The 24,447-nt window shown below is 38.4% G+C and overlaps 1 protein-coding gene across 8 annotated transcripts in view; it reads left to right on the forward strand.

Annotated features, from left to right (window-relative positions):
• The window catches only part of BNC2 (basonuclin 2), a 485,316-nt gene extending 462,995 nt beyond the window's left edge, over positions 1-22,321 (forward strand). For 5 of the 8 annotated variants that reach the window (XM_053572246.1, XM_053572235.1, XM_053572273.1 and 2 more), the window contains 3 exons: positions 739-2,717; positions 3,158-3,223; positions 19,112-22,321. In XM_053572246.1, coding sequence (XP_053428221.1) covers positions 739-2,717; positions 3,158-3,223; positions 19,112-19,772 — 2,706 coding nt within the window. In that variant the 3' untranslated portion in view covers positions 19,773-22,321. The remainder of the gene's footprint in view (positions 1-738; positions 2,718-3,157; positions 3,224-19,111) is intronic. The other 3 variants (XM_053572240.1, XM_053572263.1, XM_053572292.1) reach the window with 2 other exon arrangements.
• The last annotated feature ends 2,126 nt before the right edge of the window (positions 22,322-24,447 follow it).

The raw sequence follows: 24,447 nt of genomic DNA on the forward strand, positions 1-24,447 counted from the left end.
AGTCTAACTCAAACTTTGAATCATAGGATTACAACCAATTTTCAGGAAAAGTACAGTTAAACCTTTTATGAGCGACGTTTTCCTTACTCTACCTTATGAAATTGCTCACTCTGAAATGATACTAAAATATAGCCATTTAAAAAAGAAAAAAGGTAGAGGTAAATAATGGGGGCACGAGGGGTAATGCTACTTTATTCATCTTTTTGATTCAGAAATTCACATAACTCCTATTTAAAGGAATTTTCATCATTGAATCCAGTGTCATGTCTGCTTGTGTTGAAGAAGTAAATTTCGCAAAATGTACTTAATTCTTCCTATGGTGTCACTATTTAATAAGGATTAAGGTACTATTTTTTACATTTATACTGGGTTGCACAGCAAGAGTTCACGTCTTATACTAATAAATGCTAAATAGTTGCATAGTACGTAGATCATTGTTGTTAAAATAGCAGTACTGAAGGCATTTTAGATCACAGAGCCCCAGTGGTCTACATTTTGTTTGCTTTGACATTATTAAACTCAATCTGTTTCTCTAACTGTGACTCTAATTACTACATTTGCATGGCAGAAAAGTTTGCTTTGTGGGTTGACTTTTATTAACAGTGCTTGCATGTTATTTTCTGCTCTCGCTCTCAATGTTTTTTGAGCAGACAGAGCACCTTCAGTTGCATCAAATAATTATGCACAATCAATAAGTTTTTGTGTTTGTCTTTGTTGTTTCTTTGATGTGGCCTGTAGGATGCTGCCGGCAAGGTGCTGGACCGCTGGGCCATCATGTCTCGAGAAGAGGAAATCATCACCCTTCAGCAGTTTCTGCGGTTTGGAGAAACCAAATCCATTGTGGAGCTGATGGCAATTCAGGAGAAAGAAGGGCAGGCAGTGGCTGTACCATCTTCAAAGACAGACTCCGATATAAGGACTTTCATTGAGAGCAATAATCGCACCAGGAGTCCCAGCCTCCTTGCTCACTTAGAGAACAGCAATCCTTCCAGCATTCATCACTTCGAAAACATCCCAAACAGCCTAGCATTTCTGCTTCCATTCCAGTACATAAACCCTGTCTCAGCCCCACTGCTAGGGTTGCCTCCAAATGGGCTACTGTTAGAGCAACCAGGATTGAGGCTGCGGGAACCAAGCCTTTCAACCCAGAATGAATATAATGAGAGCAGCGAATCCGAAGTCTCTCCCACACCTTATAAGAATGATCAAACACCCAATAGAAATGCCCTGACCAGCATTACTAATGTGGAGCCCAAAACTGAGCCAGCCTGTGTCTCCCCCATTCAGAATTCTGCCCCAGTCAGTGATCTAACCAAAACCGAACACCCAAAAAGCTCATTCCGAATTCATCGCATGAGAAGGATGGGATCAGCCTCTAGGAAAGGAAGAGTGTTCTGTAATGCATGTGGGAAGACATTCTATGACAAAGGTACTCTCAAAATTCATTATAATGCTGTTCACCTGAAGATCAAACATCGATGCACCATCGAAGGTTGCAACATGGTCTTTAGCTCCCTCCGGAGCCGTAATCGCCATAGCGCAAACCCCAACCCTCGCCTTCACATGCCTATGCTAAGGAATAACCGAGACAAAGATTTAATTCGGGCCACATCAGGAGCTGCCACCCCTGTCATAGCAAGTACAAAATCAAATCTCACACTCACAAGCCCTGGCCGGCCCCCGATGGGTTTCACCACTCCCCCACTAGACCCCATCTTACAGAATCCTCTCCCTAGCCAACTGGTGTTTTCTGGGCTAAAGACTGTACAACCAGTTCCTCCATTTTATAGAAGTTTACTGACTCCAGGGGAAATGGTGAGTCCTCCAACCTCCCTTCCCACCAGTCCCATCATTCCAAGCAGTGGTACCATAGAGCAGCACCCCCCACCACCCTCTGAGCCAGTAGTGCCAGTAGTGCCAACAATGATGATGGCCACCCATGAGCCCAGTGCCGACCTGGCACCCAAGAAAAAACCCAGGAAGTCAAGCATGCCTGTGAAGATTGAGAAGGAAATAATTGATACCGCTGATGAGTTTGACGATGAAGACGATGACCCCAATGATGGTGGCCCTATAGTCAATGACATGAGCCATGACAATCATTGTCACTCCCAAGAGGAGATGAGCCCGGGCATGTCTGTGAAGGACTTTTCAAAGCATAACAGAACCCGATGCATTTCAAGGACTGAAATAAGGAGGGCGGACAGCATGACCTCTGAGGATCAAGAACCTGAGCGGGACTATGAGAACGAGTCTGAGTCTTCAGAGCCCAAATTGGGTGAGGAATCTATGGAAGGGGATGAGCACATTCACAGTGAAGTGAACGAAAAAGTCCTGATGAGCAGTGAGAGGCCTGATGAGAACCATAGTGAACCCTCTCACCAGGATGTCATCAAGGTGAAGGAGGAGTTCACAGACCCCACTTATGACATGTTTTACATGAGCCAGTACGGACTATACAATGGTGGGGGGGCCAGCATGGCTGCCCTTCACGAAAGTTTTACATCGTCTCTGAATTATGGAAGCCCACAAAAGTTCTCCCCAGAAGGGGACCTGTGTTCTAGCCCAGATCCCAAAATCTGTTATGTGTGCAAGAAGAGTTTCAAAAGCTCCTACAGCGTGAAGCTTCACTACAGGAATGTCCACTTAAAAGAGATGCATGTCTGCACGGTGGCTGGCTGCAACGCGGCGTTCCCCTCTCGCCGAAGCAGAGACAGGTCAGTAAATCTCCATTGGCTGCTCCTGCTGGGGGGGTGGAGGGTGCCAGTTTCAGTCATGTTGAACTTACCATTAACAGAAATCCAACTTATACGTTTTTGATGCACTGTAAAGATTGTCCACAGTGACCACCTGATAACTAAGCTGCCATGCTCATGAAGGACTGTTGCAGTGGTGCTTGTTAATGATTAAGCATGCGGGATCATATGCCATCTCACCCGTAATGCACGCCATTTTTCTGTGTGCGCTGTGTATATGTCTGTGTATGTGTTACCATGCGTGTAGGTGTGAATAAGTTAACGTGTACACAGTTCCCTGCTTCCTTGTGAACCTTCACTTAGGAATCGTGGCTTCTTTTATTTATATATTTCTGCTTTGCCTTGTGGCTTTACATTAAATCAATATATTATCTTCATACACACATATTTATCCAATATAGAAACAGAAATTTACGGATGGAAAGAGCCATAGGTCCAGGACATCGAGACAGCCTGCATCTCCGTAGGTATAACCAGAAATGTTATCATTCCTTACATGAGTATTTAGTGTGTCCTTGAATTCTTTAAGAGTCATGAAAATATCAGAAGAAAATGTGGGAAAATGGTATGGTTGTGTGGGTTTCTTAATTTTTAATTCACAATGTCTTTGGGCATATCTCTAAAGAATAGTCTCCCATGGGAATTATGCGCAGAAGGGGAAGCATGCATATACTTTTAGGATTAGATAGAATATATTGTGTCCAGCCTTCAGATGACATCATACCCTTGCTATGTAGCTGCAGCTCTGAAACAATTGTGCTAAACAGGAGCAGCTGGTCCTAAACACACAGGGTTCTTTATTAATCCTAAAGAAATTGTAATATAAATGGAGTGTGTCAAGGTGGTTGGTGGCACGGTAACACAGTTATCCTACACTTGTGGAGATAAGTTATGAGCAGATGATTTTACACAATGCACCAGCCCAACTCAGGGAAAATACCAGTTAGTTCTTCCCATTATATATTAGATATGGTTTGGGGTTCTACATAGTCTTTTCACAATATTTTTAGAGAAAATTTTATTACATGTAGGAATAAGTATATGTGAAACAAACGAAACTAACTAGAAGGTTTCCAAATATCCACCCCCCGAATTCTACTGCTTACTTACCAATTGGGTAGAATTTCTTGACAAAGTAACATGTAATAAAAGTACCACTGAGAAGTAGTGACCTGTCTCTAGAACATTCTGTTTTGTCTTCACATTTGAAAGATTAATCCTTTTTTAAGTAAAAGTTTAAAGTATATATTTTTTCATTCCTACTGAAATGAAAGGGGCTAAACCTATGAAAAGTTAAATCTCCTAAGAAAAGTAAGTGACTTTCTTTTTTTTTTTGGCCGGGGCTGGGTTTGAACCCGGCACCTCCGGCATATGGGACTGGCGCCCTACTCCTTGAGCTACAAGCGCTGCCCAGTAAGTGACTTTCTTATGCAGTTCGAAACATCCCTTTGAAGAGAAATTTATCTTCATAAAGATTTTCTCACTCCCATTTACTGGATTCTATAAAAATAGTTTATAGTCACAAAGTTATTTTCAGTTCCGAATTGTCACTGACAACCTCAGATTATGTCAGGATAAGGTAGCTGTACTTGGAATAATAATAAAATACTTTTATCTAGCTTCCCCCAAGTTTGTAATACTTTATTTTAAATTTGAAATAGAATGCTAGTGATAATGAGGTTAGTGCATTAGATTTTTTAAAAATAAAAATGAAAGACTCATGAAAACTTGCATAAAATGTTTATGAAAATGGAAGATTTGAGGACAGGCCAAAATTTAAGCTTATTTGCATGAACACCCATCATAATTTTAGTTGGTTTGCTGAAAATATGGCAAGCCATAACACTGGAATAAGTAGCTACACACCTGAAGTTTGACACTTTTGTTTATATAAAATCACTAGAAAACACGGGTGCTGGTATATTTATGCCCTAATACATAAGAAGGTTACTGTTGCATATGTCTGAGGAAAAGCATTTGTAGATAGTAGAATATTTGAACCTCCATTTTTATTCTAAGGATTAGAAGCTGAGCAAATGACCAGCCTATAGAAGCTTAAGCCAGAATCTAGGATGACTGGGATTTTCTATATGGGAAGAATAGTACACGTGTGCCCCCATGGGTGGTTCAGTCACGTAAGAAGGAATAAACTTCAGAAGACAGTTGACACATTTCATTTGGGTGAAATCACATCATACCTAATCTTTTTAATTCCAGAATTGTGTCACATATGATAAGTAAAGAAAAGCAAATTTAAAAAATGTAGAATAAAATGTTTTTGATTCTCACTTTTAAAATTTTGCTCTTTAAAAATACACAGATCTTTTGTCCAAGGTTAAAAACAACAAATGTTCTGATAATCTTGACATTTTTTTTCTTACAAAGCAAAGTGTTCATCTTGGTTGAGTCTGTGACTTGAATTAATATAATGATGTAAACTTAGCAACCATCAAATAACCTGAAATAGCAATGCCTTTGGGGTGCCAGGATCTTCCTGTACCTCAGCAAAGGGGACTATGAAATGTAACTATATTCCTGTTTTTAGTCTTTTATCATCATTTCACGTTAACTAATGTCAACGTGTGCTTTAATCTTTTTTATTCACAAAGCCTCTTGGATCACATCTCTGATCTGTCCCATGGACTCACCTTTTCTTCTCTCTTCACTTTCACCACATTAGTCACATGAATCCCAGGAAGTTGTGTGCCTGTTTTGTTTTTCCTCTTTAATTCACTGAGAAGCTGAAACAAGCTTTTGTTTTTGTTTTGTTTTGTTTTGTTTTACCTTATTCTTGAGCCAACAGACCTTCCCAAACCCTCCTTTGTCTTTAAGCCTGCTGTCCTCAGGCCCATTTCTTTTCTCTCCCCAGAGTCTTGGTTTCATCCATCCGTGACTCCAGAAGGTCTTCCTTGTGCAAATAAAGCATTAGAGGGGATTTTTAGTGGGGGCTGAAGTGTGTAAGGCTATAGGGTTTCTAGGATGCTTGTCATAAAGCTAGCAGAATCAATCACCTTCTTCCTTCTGTCTATAAAAGCAGCCTTCTTGTATTCAGGATTAGAACACCTTACAGGAGTCTTACACGGGTCTTCCTAGGCTTCTTCCAAGGTGGTTATCCATCAGAGAGTTGCATTTTTGTTCTCCAGATAGGTATGTTAAAATGCAAGTAGCAAAATGTTACATACTGTGTTTTAGGTTTGCCAGTTAGTTAGCCAAGATTTCTAGGTTTTTACTTATGGTCCTTCTAGATTTTGTAAGATCAAATTAAAGACTGTTTGAAAAGCAAGAATGTGTTTTATCTAGTTACAGAAAGGGAGGAAAAAGGCACATACAAGGTTTATTAGAACTCAGGATTCTAAGCAATAGTGTCAGAGGTATCCTTTTTTATATAGTTGTAAATGAGTGCATGTTTAATAAATTCAAAAGCCAAGAGGGCCATTTCACACTAACGACAAAGACCAAGCTAATATACACATAGTCTAATTCTTACTGGTTGCTAGATAGCTATAGAATAATTTCAGTTCTGAGTGATAGTGAATTGTAAATAATTTTCTCAGTAAAAAACTCTAGTACTCTAGGTACGGCTAAAGTGTTAAGTATATACTAACATTGTGTAGTATTAAATTTCAAACACTTTTCCTTCTTTCTTGTTTATCCCTTGATTTTTCTGCTACTGATGGGCTGTTCTGTTAAGGAGCAGGTGGCTGGCTCTCCATGTTGAGGCATACTTATGAAGTCTTCCCTGAGAAGAAGAAATTCTAACTAACTGGCTGGAACCTACACAGTCTTCATAAAGGAAATTTTCTTGAAGAAAGCATCATATTCAGAATTAGCTGGTATTAGTTTACCTCTGGTCATTTTTCATCCTCTGACTTGATTTTTGATCCCCAGGAGGGTTGAGTGGCCATGGATCATCTGTATTTATAAATTACATTTGGGTTTTATTCAAGAAAAAAAACATAACCAAATATCCTTGTGTCCTCTTTCTTAGCATTCCTTATCACTTGCTAATGTTAAAATGTATTTATACTTGCTTTAGTAATTGACAATTTTAAAATCCCCTTACTAAAATGGAGACTTTGTACTCAAAAACTAGATGATCAGTGTAGAAAGGAGAATCATCTCTTTGTTTTTCATCCTACGTGAGTTTTATAATCTTTGCTCCTCTTTTCTTCTCAGTATAGTAACCACTAACTGTCAAGGTTTGCCTTAAATTGTACCTGAAAGGTAAGCATATACATTTGATTTTCAAGATATAGGAAAGGTGATCCAGCCACATGAATAAATTTTAAAACAATAATATTTGCTTAAGGTTATTTATAAATAAATATGAGACAACCACTGGTGCCAAGTGTGAACCTTCTCTTTGATTGCTAGATAAATCATTCCAGATTTAAACATGTAAACTTCTCTATTTGTATGGAATGGGGCATCTGTATTTGGTTTATTAAAAACTGCTGATGTCTCCAGAACTAAATTTGTTTCTATATAGGCCTCTGGGTAGCTGTAGGTAAAAAGCAAAGATATATAGTTTTTGCATGTCTTATTACCTGACTTCCAGCCTCGTACAGGTGTGCAGGAATAAATTAACAGGAGCTACCTCTGATGAGCCACTGCATACATTAACAACAGAGGTGAAGATGTGAAAACATGTTACCTGCCTCCTGTTATCACCCTCTCAGCATAGCAACATTCATTTTTCCGTCATTCTCTATGTTTGGAAACTTATAGAGAACTTTTTCTAGAGAGAGCTTTTCAGTAAATACACATGATTCTACCAGGCAATACCTCTAAGAAATGAGACACTTAGCACCAATTCAACATGACTATTAGTATATTTGCCCTAATATAATTAGTTGTCAAATACAGTGTGTTAATCCTTTCCAAGTATAAGAGGAGAACATATTAAGGCATTAGCTATTTCATTTCCTGTATTTTGCCAAACTACAATGCTCTATTTCTGAAATTCTTTTTTTTTCCCCCTGAAATTCTTTTATAAAGTAAAGTTGTACAGATCCTCTGGCTTGTAAACATTAAAGAAGAGATTTTTTTTTTTCTCCCTGCCACTCTATTTGGTTTCACAATAAAACCATCAGATCAATAGACCTTTTGTACTTATCTCCATTACTTTCCATCAAAAGCAAATAAACAAAATAAATCCCCCTCCTGAGTAATTGCTAGTTTTGCCCTCCTCAAGCAAAACTTTGGTAGTAAGATAAACTTTGGCGTCATTCTTGTCCCTGGGGTTCTTTTTATATACTGGGAGAAGAGCAGTGAGCAAAACGGTCTCCTTGTATCATGGGGAGAGACTCTGTCAAGCCTAAAGTGAGCCTCCATCTTCCTAATGACCTCCTGCCGGCCCAGCTGGGTGCAAGACAAGCTCATTTAAGCCTCTGCTGACCTTTTATCCTCCACTATGAGAACTACACCAGTCACTTCCACTGTCTTCAGAACTGCATACCAGATAGACCACAAAGCTTCATGGCCAACAAATAATTCCCCTTTTATGAAGCAAAGAGATTTTTTTCTAAATTTCTATTGATGAAGGTTAATATTAAATCTCTCGTGGCTTTATAACTTCCATTGCATAAATATAATGCTTCTCTACAGCCCCTATTTTTACCTTCCCTAGACAGGAGCAAGCTACTATTCTTGCCAGCATTATCTCACACAGCGAGTACACAGGTAGTATTTTCCATGATGGGGCCACTTTGAAAGGGTCTTCTGATTGCCACCTCCCTCTGATCCATCACATCTTTCTGACCCGCTTGCAGATTTTATTTGTGTCAGTCTTTCTTACATAAGACCATTCATGTGAGATATGTGTTTTTGTAGACAATCTTTTCATTTTAAAAAATACATGGCATTTTCCACCTGGAAGACCAGACACATACATTAACATTTACTTGTACAACCCTGGTGAGATCAGTTCTCTCTTAGGTGAAAGGCTTCTACCTACTCTTTTGCTATAAGTGATACTCTGTTGTTGTGTTAATGGAAGGGGCTACTCTTCTTTCTCTGTTTAAATTTCATACTGAAGATTGAGCTATGAAGCATTTTATTAAAGCCTTCTCAGAAATAATGTATTTGCCATAAGACTCCCACGAGCTTCAAATAAATGAACGTGGCAGAATATGAAAGGAGTTTAGCCTTGCCAAAAAAATTGCAATGTCGTAAAAAGGGGATTCAAAGAACTTTGATTTTTGAGTGCCAAGATATGTGTGTGTGAGATAGAGGGGGAGAGAGAGGCCGGCAAGCTAAGACAGAGGAAGAAAGAATACTTTTTAGGAAAGGACAGTTTTTCTTTAGTTATTTCCCATAAAACTACACTTCTAAAAAATACCTAGATTTTATGTCCTAATGCAAACTGCTTGAATTAAAACAGTAGTTGTAAATTCTTGGTTAAAAGCTGTTATGCCTAAAGTGTTAGTGATCTTAACTCTAATACTTTATGGAGTTTATTACTTCTTTTATTAACTAGGGGGAAAAATGTTACCCACTTCCAGTTTAATTCTTTTTCTTGCTTGCTCTAATTTTTACTTTACCTTAGGAAGGAGAGAAAAGCCAGTGTTTCTAAGAGAATGTATGTAAACGATGTCTCGATCTTGCTGTTACATATCAATCTGAAATATTACCAGCCATTCAAAAATTGCGCTAACATTCTAATCTGACTACATCCACGGAATATACATGTGTGTTTATATATAACCATCCGCATAAATAAGAATATCAAAAGACAGATCATCCTTAATTGCCAAAATAGACGTCTCTATTTTAGAGAGTGATATATGAAGTTACTTTATCACATTGATAAGAAATAACAAAATTTTGTAAGTAAGGCAAGACAGATTTGGGCAATGAGAACAGAAGACCTTTGAAAGAGTCTCTCATGTCTGATGGCCGGTTGAGGGGAGCCGCGTTAGCTCCATTGCCTTTTTAGTCTGCTCTGTCACTGAGGGGGCACTGGTGGGTCAGTTCGCTCACTCGTAATTGTGTTTTACAGACTTCTAAAGCAATTGGCTCAGTCAGTCCCAATTCAATAAAAGTGGAGAGCAAGAGAGAGAGCACTTTTGTTCTATTTTTTACTTGAAATTATTTCATTCAGCAGTCTGTCTTTTTTATTACCAGGACTTGACATTAGCACTCCAAGCTATATTAGCATCCATTTCAGCAGTTCAGTAATGGTATTAAAAAAACACTTAACTTCAACGGTGAATGGTTGTATGACAGTACCATAAAAAATCCACATTAAAAAAAAAACTTATGTATTTGTCCCCGCAAATTATTTTTCACTTGTTTAACCACTTCAAAACTGTGTTCTCACAATGAGTATTCACGAGGACCTTCTTGTTCTCAGAAACAGCTAACAGTGGTGCTTTGTCAGTTAGGGAATTGGGGAAAGAGGAAAGGGAAATCCAGTGGGTAGGTAAAGATGCTGTTTACCCTGTAGTTAGATTACCTTCCATTCATCAGCAGAGATAGAATTGGCAACCTCAGAGCACCCAAGGTGAAATTCTTGGATCCTCACGCATGACTGGGATTTGATTTTGAACCCAACACTCTCCAAACTTGGGAGTAAAGCCTAACTACTTTGGCACTGCGATGTGCTCATAAATGACTACATTAGGTTCTAAATTTTGATTAAACATTCAGTAATTAATCAGTGGTAGACACGAAGCAGTTGGCAAGGTCCAGAGCTGCAAAATGTTTAAGACATAAAACATTACGAAGTAATTAGAATATGCTCCTTCAAGAGAAGGATTGCCTTCAATAAAGAGGTAAATGATAGCATCCTGTTATTGTGGACGTAGGCAGCCAGAGCAATATGATAAACTGCTGGAGATACACATATCAGTAATCATCCACGTTATTAGTGCCATTAATCATAATTCCAAAAATATGACAGCAGCAGCCAACTTTTTGACCAATTTTCCTTCTGCCTGTTGGCCATTATAACTTCACTAATAGACAGCAGAGCTCCTATGCGTGGCAGTTTGCATTGAGAATGGAAGGTTAATTATATTTGAGCTGCTGATTTCTCCTCTCCTTGGAAAAAGCTTAGCACTTTGACAGTCCCAAGAGCTCACTGTTGTTAAATCAGTAAAAATACTTTATTGAAATTTTCTTTGTTGGTCAGGAATGAGGAGATGTTTCAAATGAGATATGAGTGCCAGGCTGGGACAGCCGTTAATGTTTTTTGCTTCAAAGTGATCCTAGGTTAGCAGCATGAACTTACTGGTTTCTTTTTTTTTCTTTTTTATTTTTTTTGTAGAGACAGAGTCTCACTGTTCCGCCCTCGGGTAGAGTGCCGTGGCGTCACACGGCTCACAGCAACCTCTAACTCTTGGGCTTACGCGGTTCTCTTGCCTCAGCCTCCCGAGCAGCTGGGACTACAGGCGCCTGCCACAACGCCCGGCTATTTTTTTGTTGCAGTTTGGCCGGGGCTGGGTTTGAACCCGCCACCCTCAGCATATGGGGCCGGCGCCCTACTCACTGAGCCACAGGCACCGCCCGAACTTACTGGTTTCTTTAGATCACTTTGCTCTCATTTCTCTTCTGCAGAAGGATAAAAGTTCAGCTCTATATAGTGATGCACAAAGAAATCCCACAAGATTACTGGTACTTTCAATATTGTATATGTAGGACTAGGTTTTAGGGAGTGGTTAATAACAGGAAAATTAAGCACCTCTTTAATATACAATTCTGCATTTCAGATCTTGCCTGTGTACATAAAAAGTAAAAAGAACATAGAAATCATCTGAAGGTTTCTAAGAATTGAAATGTTTAGTAGCATAGGCGCATTGCTTCTGGTTGGTAACTAAAGTGTTCATGTTTTACTTAGTAATTTTGACATTATTTAACCCACAATGTAAATTAGATTATGCTCATTCTTTTTGTTCAGGTATCTTTAGTAGTTTCATTTTCAACACAAAATTTTAGATGAGGCCTTTGATAAAATACTGTTTTGATTGTCCTACAAAATACTATCTCCTTCCTTGGGAAACTCATGCATCCAGAATGTCTTTTTTTTTTTTTTATAGAGACAGAGTCTCACTTTATGGCCCTCAGTAGAGTGCCTTGGTGTCATAGCTCACAGCAACCTCCAACCTCCTGGGCTTAGGTGATTCTCTTGCCTCAGCCTCCCGAGTAACTGGACTACAGGCACCTGCCACAACATCCGGCTATTTTTTTTGTTGCCGGCTTTGAACCTGGCACCTCAGTATATGGGGCCAGCACCCTATTCACTGAGCCACAGGCGCCACCTTTAAAAATCTGTTATTTATTTTATAATTTCAAATTCTGGAGAATGTTTCAAACTTTTTTTTTTTTTTTGCAGTTTTAGCTGGGGTCAGGTTTGAACACCCCACCCCCAGTATATGGGGCTGGCACCCTACTCCTTGAGCCACAGGTGCCACCCTCAGAATGTCTTTTAAGAAGATCGTAAATTAACTCTTTTAATGATATAAAACATTTTGAATGTTTATTCTTTGTATTTTCTTTGGAAATGATCTTAGGAAGAAATTGATTATTTCGTATGCATTGGAAAACAAAGCTTACTTTTAAAAAGGAAGAAAAATTTGAATATGAGAGAAACATTCACTCCTATTATTTTGGAAATACATCTTCTAAACTCTTTATATAAGACAGACCACAAGACAAGGGATAGACGGCTTGAGGGCTAGTTCATCCAGGGTAAATATAAAACTCAAACTTACAGCTTAGATTTATTCTCAGTAAATCTAAGAAGATGTCAAGGCCCACTGCTTTGCTTTTTCTCATTCAACAACACTAGTAAACAAGACACCATCTGAGCTGCCTGATTGAGAACATTTCCAAATGCTGTGAAAACATAATCCTATTCACAGTGTAACACTCATCTCACATTACAGTGCGGTAGGTATCTATGAAATAATCAGCACCTTCAAAAAGCCTCCTCGATGTGATGTGTCAGATATGACTCAAAAGTAAAATGGTTAGGGAACAGTACTGCTGGATATCAGTTCTGCACTTAACCTGAGCATCCAGCATACACATATTCTATCTACCAATTTGCCTTCCCAAATGCCATCGCTGCATTAACATTTTTTATGCATTCCACAGCAATGACAAATTGTTTTCTAACTGTAGTGCCAGATTTAGTATGCGAAAGACACGTTTGCCTCTGCCAACAAACCAATAATTCTCACTAACATCTTCAGAGTTACAACATTTATAAAGTTGCAAAGTGGAGTAAACAAACCATCTGTTTGGCTTTTCCATATATGTCATGCTTATTAGCATATTACGATTCATTTAGTAAACAAATTTGGTGATTTCGTTCACGTCAAAGTTAGATCGGAAGCTTGAAGATGATTAACATTCCTGGGACAAGCACATTAATACATTGCTTCTTCTGCAAAGTTAAATGGCTTCTCAGGAGAATCGCCCCTTGTTGACAAGATGAGACTGTCAATTTTGTTTGCCTGCCACATTAGGGGCCGTAAGGGGAAGGCCGGTTCTGAGAGAGGGGAGTCATGTAGGCGGCATAATTCACTGTGAATTAAGAAAAGAAGTCTAATTCTGATAAATGGCCAACCCCAATACATCCTACCTGTTATTACAACAGACATGCCATATCTGTGCAGTAAATTAGCTAAACCCCTCAAGAGCTCCCTTGGTGGGAGCTTATCTTCAAGTGAATAATTTGAATGTAGAGGGAACTGTCTGCGTGACCAGTATGGATGATTTGTTTTATATTGAAAGGATTGAAATGACTGAGTTTCATACTTTTAATTTGCAAGAATTTGCGTAGGTTTTATTTCTTGCATTTACTTTTTACATTTGGGTTTTTTTATGTGTTACCCACTAAATTTTATTTTTTATTTTTATTAAGTTTTTGTACATAGATCATAAATACTGTTATGCCATTTTCAATGTGATGATTCTTTGTACAAATTGGAGTGCTTACATCATACTAATCAACATAGCTTTCACCTCATTTACCCAATTAATAGCATTAGGACATTTGTGTTCTACACATGATAGATCCAATTTGTACTTGCAATGTGCTCCATAAGTTACCACTAAATTTTACATTGAACTTTCTTCCTGAACTTGGGGATGATTTTCAGATCTTCTGGAAAGAATCTTTAAATAACAGCCTGTAGAATAACTACTAGTTTTACAAAAGGTCATAGGGCCAAAAATGCCATTTAATTCACAGAGCCAGAAGCATTCTACCATTAATAAATGGTAATATAAGAATTGTGAGTTGAGTATGACAGGTAGTATTGTAGCAGTTCAGATAAGAATAGAACTAACAAGAGGGAGAGGTTCTAATTTTTCATTTCTGTGGATTTGGATGCAGCAGGTTTACATCTCTGTTCAGGATTGTTGGCTCAGTATTTTCACAGTACACTTAAACCTATAATGACTTCCTAGTTTGGATAAAAGTCTCTCTTACTCTCTATCCCTTTCCCCATATACATATGTATACACACATATATACAGACATACATACATACACACACGTGGTGTCCACTGTGTATATATCACTGTGATCATTCTGAACAATATTATTTGAGAAAATTAGGGGAGCGTGTATGTGCGCGCGCGCGCGCGTGCTGAATGACAGTTCGGAGGAAAATAAAGGCCAAAAGTAATCGGGAGTGGGCCTCAATTCTTTTTCACCTGAGGCATTATAATTAATGATCAAGTATTTTGTTTCAATTATTTAAGTTTAGAATGGCTCAAAAGTGATAAAGAATTAAGAATTAAACGTTAGAACATTTTGTGCAACCTGTAGCTAAACTCAGTATTCAATTTCTGACTTCCACAGTCTGATTTTCTAATTTGATCATGAGACTTTTTTAACTTTTTATAACTTTTTGCTTTTAAGGGTGATCTTAGTCTCCAAGAGTCATTTGATAAATCCACAGTATGGAAAGAGAACAAAAGTTCAGAGGAAATATTTGTAATTCCAAGCATAGCCCAAGTTATAGGGCTTTTGCATGACGTAACTTTGTCGATTCTCCTTGCAGCACATTAGGGTATTAACAATGTCAGAATGACCTTTCGTTGTTCACCACTAGGTTTTCTTAAATAATCCATTATGCTTCCAACATTGAGATCATTGTCTTCTTCCCTTCTACAGTATATTTTGGGATAACCTTCTTTAAGACTCCAGCATATTACTGATTGAAGGTACATAAATGTACTTCTAAGTATCTCCTATGGACACAGTGTTCTCCTTCTACAGGACACACAGGTTGAACAAGATTTGGCTTTTCTTCTTGAAAGTTACCATCTTGGGGCCAAATTTGGGCCATTGTCTTAATTAGTACTACTGCACTTACTAAGACTAGATCCTTACCCTTTCTACATATGAATTTGTTTTTTCTCTCCATCCCAGGCGGGGTTTGTTTTTTTTTTTGTGCAAGAGAAATTTGCCTCTGCATGTCTGTATCATCTACCTAATCAAAGCAAGTAGCCATAGCCTTCATACTGTTTATATTCTTGTAAAATACAAGAAGTTCTAATTCAGTCTAGGTTTTTGTAAGTGATGTTTCCCTCTTTTCTGGAAATAAATATTCAGAACACTATCTTTCTAGAAAAAAGGATCTCTGTCCCTGGAGAAGTCAAAATTGGTTCCTGAATGGCTTCTTTCTTCTACTCGTTATGTACAACTGAATGTGGCTTCCTCTGCTAGGAGTCCTCCTCCTGTTTCCATCACTCTCTGGGCATCCTCCCATTTTAGGACCCTCTTCTCTCTACATCTGATTACCAATAGGTGAAAGTTCTTTCTGTGTCTCTTCCATCTTCCCTTCCTTGTCACCTCTTCAGTTTTGCTGATCCAAATAAACTTGTAATTTTCCTTAAACTGCTGTTAACCCTAGGTCTTTATATCTCTTGAGGACAGTATTTTATGACAGTTAATGGTTTGGATTGACTGATTCAAGAGTCTAACAATAGGTCTTTGTTAAAATCAAGTGCTGCCTTTTGTCCATTCTGTGGGGCAGGATCAGTGATTGCTCTCTGCAGAATTTCAGTCTGTCTGCTTTCCCTGGTCCTGCTGTCCTTCTTTCCACCCCAGGAATACTGTGTGAGTTTTGTAGAAAACTCCAAGCCCAGTATCATGAAAATGAACCAGCAGACTTGCCACAGCCCATTCTTCTCATGCCTACGTCAAATGTTTTGCATATGGCATTTAGGAGGATTATTAAACAAAAATGAAATAAATTAAGAAATGAACATAAAAGAATCAATTCTCTTGAACTGTGGTTGCATAATGGAAATCGACTACCATGAATGAACCCGTGTACTGAAGTTATGAAGAGCAGAGCTAATGCACTGCCATGAGTTCATCTTTATTATTGCATTACACCTGAATCAATTGATAAAGTAGGTTTTTTTTTTTAAGCAAGGGATGGCACTTAATTGAATAAAAGTCAATGTAATTATATTAGCAGAGGCCAACAGTACTGCTGACAGCGGAAAAGGGACACTGTTGAACAGAGTTCCAGAGCTGGTCTACACATTTCTGCACATCGTTTGTTTGACAGATATTGAGGGCTGGTACATCATCTAATTAGATTACAGATTTCTACTGCTGTAAGTGAGAAATGAAGAGAAAATCTCTTCCTGGTAACATATCGGTGGAGATGTGTAATTTCACAAGTCATCTTGGGGAAGATGTGTCCATCTGGGTGATCAGTGTGTCCTTTGTCAATGTTAATTTATTCTTCCTTATTTGGTGTGTCATAATGTGACTGCTATGTATCTGGCTGCTGTTTTCTCAGCAATGAACCTAGGCAGTGGTAACTGCAGGTGTGAGAGAAGCAACAGAGAGTTCTAGAGTTCAGTCATTGAAAAGTGTGTGCTTACGAAATTAAGAAAGGGGGGAAGGGTGTTAAAAATAATAAACGGATAGGATTTCATGAATGGCTTATAGTTGCCAGATTGTTTTATTTATAGTGATAGTACATAGTACAACTCCATTTCCACATTCTTGTAATAACTCTAGTGACGTAGTACCCACATATTAAAGATTTCACAGTAGTCCTTTCCTACACTCCGCTTAGCAACCTGCACTTGAAGTCATCTGCCATCTGACACCAAGGAAACGGGGAATCACTGTGACAGAGCGGGACCATGGGGACAAGTTCTGTTTATCATTCACATACCCACACACTGCATGCATCTGTTTAGAACTCATTTATGGATGATGGCGATGCTGTGAATTTGGTTTACCTTAATTTGATTTATGATTTTTGGATTATGCAGCTGATCTGAAAATCATCAAGACAGCCTATGGGATGATGGCTTGTGACAGAAAATAATTTTGTGATCAGAACATTTTAAATCCCTATTTTATTGTTTAAGTTTTGTAAAAAACAGATGTCTAGAATGTGAATTTGTTTTCTCTCTCTCTTTTTCTCTCTTTCTCTCTCTGTCTCTCATTCTTGCTTTCTTTTGTGATCGATTTAGCAAAAGATTAGAAAGCTGATCTTATTATCACAAGGTAAGCTCAGCCTTCCTAAGTGCAGTGTGGAGAGGGCTGCTACCCCTCTGCCCCTGAAAACCCAGAGTGCTATATATTGTCCTGTGTGGAAAGGTGGAGAAGTCTTCCTCACCTTTCTTGTCTCTGAGGCACATACCTCTCAACCATCTCTAGGAAGTACTAGCCACGCCTGTCACAAATGGAGTGGCTCATTTTGGTCTTCCATAATTTTTAATTATAATCAGGAGGTTTGTTGGAACTTTATACCAGCCATTCAGGTCATTAGTATGATCACAATTACTTCTCCAAGATGTAGAGCTTCCACCACTATTGAGAAGCTTTTATTATTATTATCAGTATATTTATTGCTTTATTATTATTATTTTTTTTTTGAAAGGGCAGCTTTCAATCTTCAATTTAGGTACTTGTCAAACATCTGAGCCTTTGCAGGTGGAGAGAGGTATATGCCCAAGGGCACTTTAAAAGTAAATGGGGGATGTAAATACAAAAGCCCTGTTCTCAGATGATAACATACCAGGCTTTGTAAATCCTGTCCCTCCGGATTTGCCCCTCTGGGACAAATTCTGTCTTTTTTTTACACAAGCAAAACACTCAGAGTAAAGTTTTGCTTGTCTAATAAGGTTGGGTTCCAGTTGTTAAAATAGGGGACCCTGTTATATTGTTGTGCTTGATTTTTTGTTTGGGTTTGGGAGAATTGGGGTTTTTTTTCTTTTCTTTTCTTTTTGTACTCACCATGTTTTAATTTTGTCCCATTGGGTGGGTGGGTTCTATTTTAAAAATCAATTTATTTTTTAGCTTTTGTTTAAAAGAATTAAATTATAGAGCAGAATTACTTAATGAAAATATTTTTCAACACTAAAATTCAGCAACTTCTGAAAAGCAAATGTATTTTATTATTAGATTTAACTGAGATACCAACTGATTCTAAAAAAAGGGATAAAGGCATTTCAAATTGCTAATCTATTAAGCTAATATATATATATATATATTTTTTTTTTTTTTTTTTTTTTTTTGTAGAGACAGAGTCTCACTTTATGGCCCTCGGTAGAGTGCTGTGGCCTCACACAGCTCACAGCAACCTCCAACTCCTGGGCTTAAGCGATTCTCTTGCCTCAGCCTCCCGAGTAGCTGGGACTACAGGCGCCCGCCACAACGCCCGGCTATTTTTTTTTTTTTTTTGGTTGCAGTTTGGCCGGGGCCGGGTTTGAACCCGTCACCCTCCGTATATGGGGCCGGCGCCTTACAGACTGAGCCACAGGCGCCGCCCTATTAAGCTAATATTTTTCTTAAAGCTTGAATTGTAGGAGGTAGAGGGAGATTTCATTATGTTTTGAGATTATACCTAAATTATCTGTACTATTTCTTTTAAACATGGATTCTTTTCATACCTCAAAATACAGTGTGTGCTGTATAAAAACAAGATGTTTTGTTGTTTTTAGGTAAATTTAGACTATCCATTTAGACAAGCAGAAAGTTTCCATTCTTTTATCCTATTTAATATATACTCTGAAATTTCTGCTGAGATTCTCTGTAGCTAATGCTGCTTGCTACCTAGTAAAACTAACAGAGCATTCATTGAGAAAAAGGTGCATGGGTTTGCATTCATCCTACGATTGAAGAATTTTACTCTTATAAAAATGATGTTAATGGAACGTTACCCTTACTGCACCTCCCACCAACACCACTGACTCCCAGATCCTGAGGATGCAGGGAAATGCTTGCTTTTAGAATGGTGTAATTGGCAGTGAATGTGCTTATCTTATGCCCAGTGAAAGCCGAATCAATTTTAAAATGATTTCCTTTTTCTCACCCCTCCCCACTCCCTGTGCACCTACCCCCTTCCCTCTTGTTTTCCTAGACACAGTGCCAACATAAATCTGCATCGTAAACTATTGACCAAAGAACTCGATGACATGGGCCTGGACTCATCGCAGCCCTCCCTTAGCAAGGACCTCCGGGATGAATTTTTGGTGAAGATCTATGGTGCCCAGCACCCCTTGGGGCTCGACGTCAGGGAAGACGCCTCCTCTCCCGCAGGGACTGAAGACTCCCACCTGAATGGGTATGGGCGGGGCATGGCGGAGGACTACATGGTCCTTGACTTGAGCACCACCTCCAGCCTCCAGTCCAGCAGCAGCATCCATTCCTCTAGAGAATCCGACGCAGGCAGCGACGAGGGGATTCTTCTCGACGACATTGACGGGGCGAGTGATAGTGGGGAGTCGGCACACAAGGCTGAGGCCCCTGCCCTCCCTGCCAGCCTAGGGGCTGAAGTTTCAGGATCTCTTATGTTCAGCAGCTTGTCTGGGAGCAATGGTGGGATCATGTGCAACATTTGCCACAAAATGTACAGCAACAAGGGGACCCTGAGAGTGCACTACAAAACCGTGCATTTGCGAGAAATGCATAAGTGCAAAGTCCCCGGTTGCAATATGATGTTTTCCTCTGTACGAAGCCGGAATCGGCACAGTCAGAACCCTAATCTCCACAAAAACATTCCCTTCACTTCAGTAGATTAGTCTCAGAACGGACACTACAAATGCCAGCCCTCACCAGATGGCCTACTTGTTTGAACTGCCATAGTCAGTGTGCGCTTATGTACTTGGGGGGAGGGGGGTGTCAGTGTGTGTGTGTACATACGTAGGCTCTGTGTCTACATACACACACACACGTATTTTCTTTAGATAAAAAAGATAAACACTAGGTGCTTTTGAATTTTTTTTTCATTTTTCCTTCATAGTTTTGGGGAAGCAGTGGGATCTTTAATTTGGGGGAGGGTAAGATCAGAGTTCTCCTATAAACACACGTACACACCCACAAAGCGTGCAGATAGCCCCAATTTTGACAAAATAATTCTTGGTCTTCCCCAAAGAGACAATTTGTTGTACCCATGACTGTTGCCTGCAAAAAATAAAAGGGAAAGAAAGAAAAAAGAAATGAAAAGGAACTTCTTATAGTTGTCTTTTGTGAACTTTAAGGTTTTGAGAGAATCTTCAATTAAAGCATGGCAGATTCACCTGTAAATATTTAGCCTTGAGAGGCCATTGATGTAAAGCAATTGTATTGATGGTTGTTTAACTCTTTTGTTTAATTTTTACAGTTACATCCAGCTGATAGATAGGCAGAAAAAAATAGTTTGCTGGCTAGCTCTACTCATTTATGTTAGCATTCATGCACATTTTTTTTTAAAAAAACATGGTCTTGTTTTTACTACCTGTTAGATATAGTGATAAAGGTGCTGGCATGCCTTACAGCACAGATCTGATTTTTTAAAATGTCCTATGCTAGTACATAAACCCAGTCATGCACTTTTTTCATACACTACAAGGGGATGTGTAATATCCATGCTTCTTTTTTATCCTTAAACTATTGCCATATTTCAGTAAGTGTCTTTTTTAAAAAAATTCACTTGTATAAAAAATGGTCTGGTCAGTATAGGGCACAAATGCCAAACAAAAGTATTAGTGTTAACACAAAACTGCCAACTTTGCACAAGTTTCCAGAAAAGAAAATACAATTAGTCACTCAACATAACCACAGGCCAATTTGTCGGCCACCAGAAAACCGCTTTTAAAAAAAAAAAACTTGGTGATTCTTTCAAGTGCCGAATGTTATTAGAATCAACATTGCATCCTTCTTGCTTATATGTTAAGTTACATAAAAGGAAAACAAAAGTATGTGGTGTGAAGCAGCCAAGGCATTTATTCTTCAGAGGCTGGATAATATTTCAGGGTACAAAAGCCCAAATTACTCACTATGGAACAAAGCGGAATACAGTCAAAGAGTTGACACTCATTTCCAAGGCTCTAACCCTTATCCTTTAAAAAGAAAGAAAAAGTCTGAACTGGGTCAGTCTGTCATACGGCTGTCTAATTTGTTGCAAATTCTGCAGTAGTACTATAATTCAGGCCTGCTTGATAGAAAAAAAAAATCAAAAGACATTTAACAGGAGCAGTACTTGGAAGCTTTGAAAACATGTGCTAAACTTGAATTGAGCAACACTCCTTTCTGAAAAGCCAGAAGAAGGAGGGTTTAAAATAGGATCTCTCACTGTTTAGTGTTTTGTGTTTCCCCACACGATTTGTCAGAGAGAAATGAAAGCAAGCCTGAAACCAAGCAATTGAGAGTGAGAAGGGGGGGGAGACTATTCTCCAAACCTTTTTTGTTTTGTTTTGTTTCCGATGTTTACACATGTTGCCTGAGCTGGTTAACCACATCGGCAGCCCCAGCTACCACAACATACTGACTAAATGATGATATTTACTCAAGTTCAGTCTGCAGCCAAAACCATTAGGGCGTGCATTGCAGACTACGTTTTGTTGTCTTTCTTTTTTCTTTTTTTTAAGTGGAGGGGAAGAAAAGATAAACAAGGAATATTTTGTCAAACGATACACAGTAATTTAAAGAGAATGTATTTCTTTTCTGTATTGAATGGCCTCAAACATTTCTCTCAGTCTAAAGTTTAGCAATATCCCTTTGTTTTAACTTTTCATGTCATTTCCATTTTTTATGTTTTATAATTATTTTTCTATGTTCACATCAGCATTGACTTCCGTTAAATTTGCCAAAGGAAACTGTTAATATGTTTCTATTATTATTCCTGTAGGATTTATTGTACCTCACAGTATTTATTGTTTCCAAAAATAAGCATCATTAGTTGGGGGTTCAGTATTTTTATTTGTGAAAGATGTCAGAAACAATAGATTCTTAAGGATAAGCTAGCTGTGTCTAGGAGTTTTATCTTTTCACCTCCTTCAGAGGATGCTATGGGGTTCATTTAATTCTTCATTTGTTCTACAGTGAGGAAAGACCAATTTGCAGTACAAAGAAACTATATCAAACACTATGTCTGTTAAATGACAAATGTTTACGGGAAAAAGCTGAGGAATTAGTAATAACCGTTTTTGTTTTCTTGTACCTTTGAAGTCCCCAAAGTCTTAATTGCTTTATTTGGTGTTGTGTTAAATTGAATAGACAGAGATGTTTTCCTTTGTTTTATACCATATAAGACTCTGTACAGTATGTTTGTGAAAGATTGAACTAGAATAATGAAAGTTTGTTTGCAAACATTTTGGTCCTCTTAGCGTTCTCTATATCGCGCTGTTGCCCCATTACCAAATGATTAGATTCAAAGGGGTGGAAAAATGTTTAACATCCCATCAAAAAGGTTATGGAAACTCTGGCTTTTGGAATGTGCATAGACTAAATTATACCTAGTTTTATAAAAACACATACACATTTTTATTTCAGCAACTTTAAGGTATTAGTTGAGATACTCTAGAACTCCTCTTGTACAAAATCAATGTTTAGTCTGTTTAATTTAATGTCAAGGAAAAGGTCAGGTGGCCCTAATGAGTGAATTGCATAGCTGTCAGCAGGTCACATCAGCCAATGAACCAGGCTTAGAACAAATGTGTGTTACTTGGCACAAACCAGGCTAAGGTGTATGGCTAGTTAGCAAAAGTCCAAGAGTAATGAGATTCTAGAAGTGGAATTTCCCTTGGTTGGAAACATGAATGTGTTCCCCTGTTCTTTGTCAGAGAAATGGCAGTGAATCCTGGAGAGCTGGCACTTTCCAAGTATCTTCTCTATTTGCTACTACTGTGCCGCAAGTGCCCAATTGTTATGGTGGCCTTCTAAATGAGTGAATAACACATCCCAGTGTAAAGCCTATTTGCTTAAAAGGGACAGGGGAGTGGATGGATGTAGTGCATAAAAGGTAAAACCATAAAATTGTACAATTCTTCTATTCCTAAAGTGTTGCTTTTACTTGAGTGTGTGCCTAAGTGTAGTTTCTAGACTTAACTAGAATTCTAGTTAAGATGATGATCCCAAGGCTTATTTACAAAAAGAAGGATGAAGATATCAGCATTTTAATCACTGAGGTCTTCACCTTTGCTCGTTTCTACTCATTTATTTTTTCATTGTTAAAACAGTGTCTCTCTAGCCACATCCATTTTATCCTGGCTGAAAATAAGTAGTCATGTAGATTTTCATCCAACAGGTTTCCCCATGATTGGGCAGCATTTTATCACAGGCACTAAAGTAGGTGGTAGATTTTATTGTGCACGTTCTCTAGCTGAGGTAGAAACTTAACCGATCATTTTAAAGTATATTTTTGTAAATATCAGAAAGGCTTAGATTGCTCTGGGGAACGTCTGCATGCTATGGAGGGAAGAAAACGGATAGATGCAAGTAATTCGGTTCAAAAAAATGTGATACAAAGCTTGACATTTTTTGTTCTGCTGTTGATTGCATTTAAGTCAACCCAATGTAACTCATTCCGGGTCTTCACCAGCTGCCTTGTTCATCCTGATGCCTTTTAAAGGTTTACAGGTGTTAATGTTTTCCTTTTCAACATGACAAACTTTTTATAAAATAATTTTTATCACAACAGTGCCACTTTTTAAAGTGTTATATCTTTGGTCATGAATTTTCGGACCCTCCCAGTGAGAGAAGAAAGGCATTGAACTGGTTAACAGCCCTAATAGTATATATTGCTTTAAAAAAAAAAAAAAAAAAGCTTTGACTATATCAAGAATGGGCTGTTCTAGAGTCATTCTCCTTATTTTACTCAAGAGAGACTATGCACTAGGTTCTCACCACATAAAATGTGACTTTTTCCCTCTTTCTCTGTACACACCCCAGATGTGTGCCAAGCAAATGAGAGTGAGGGCTGCTGGCAATTAAAACATGAAGCTAGTGACCATATTGAGATGGACATGCTGCTCACTGCCAACTGCTTGACCTGAGCAGTCCTAACTCGTTATCTGGTCTGTTAGCACTGGGTTAGATTGACTAACAGAGTAAATAAAATTCAACTGGCATAAGACATACAACATCTGCTATCCTAAAGAAACAAATCATCCAGAAGAAACTTTCTTTCATCCTGTGCCCACACGTCTTTCTTAAGAGCTTCTTTTTAAAATTATGACAAAATTTTTTTAATGGCTTAGCTTTCCCAAAACTTGAAATATTTAAATTAGAGGTTTTGCTTTGCTTTCTTAGATCTTAGGGACCTAAATGAATGAGAAAGGTAATAATAGGCAGATAGCAACAAGATGGCTGACGGGTTTACAGTTTTCCCATAAGAAGACTAAATGACACTAAGTTGAGGGCTGGTTCCTACCCTGATTAGGGGTAGCTAGAAAAGAAAACTATTAATGCCGTTGAAGTGCTTGCTTAAAGAGAGAA

This window comes from Nycticebus coucang, chromosome 2 (assembly GCF_027406575.1).
Source record: "Nycticebus coucang isolate mNycCou1 chromosome 2, mNycCou1.pri, whole genome shotgun sequence".
NCBI classification, from domain to species: Eukaryota; Metazoa; Chordata; class Mammalia; order Primates; family Lorisidae; genus Nycticebus; species Nycticebus coucang.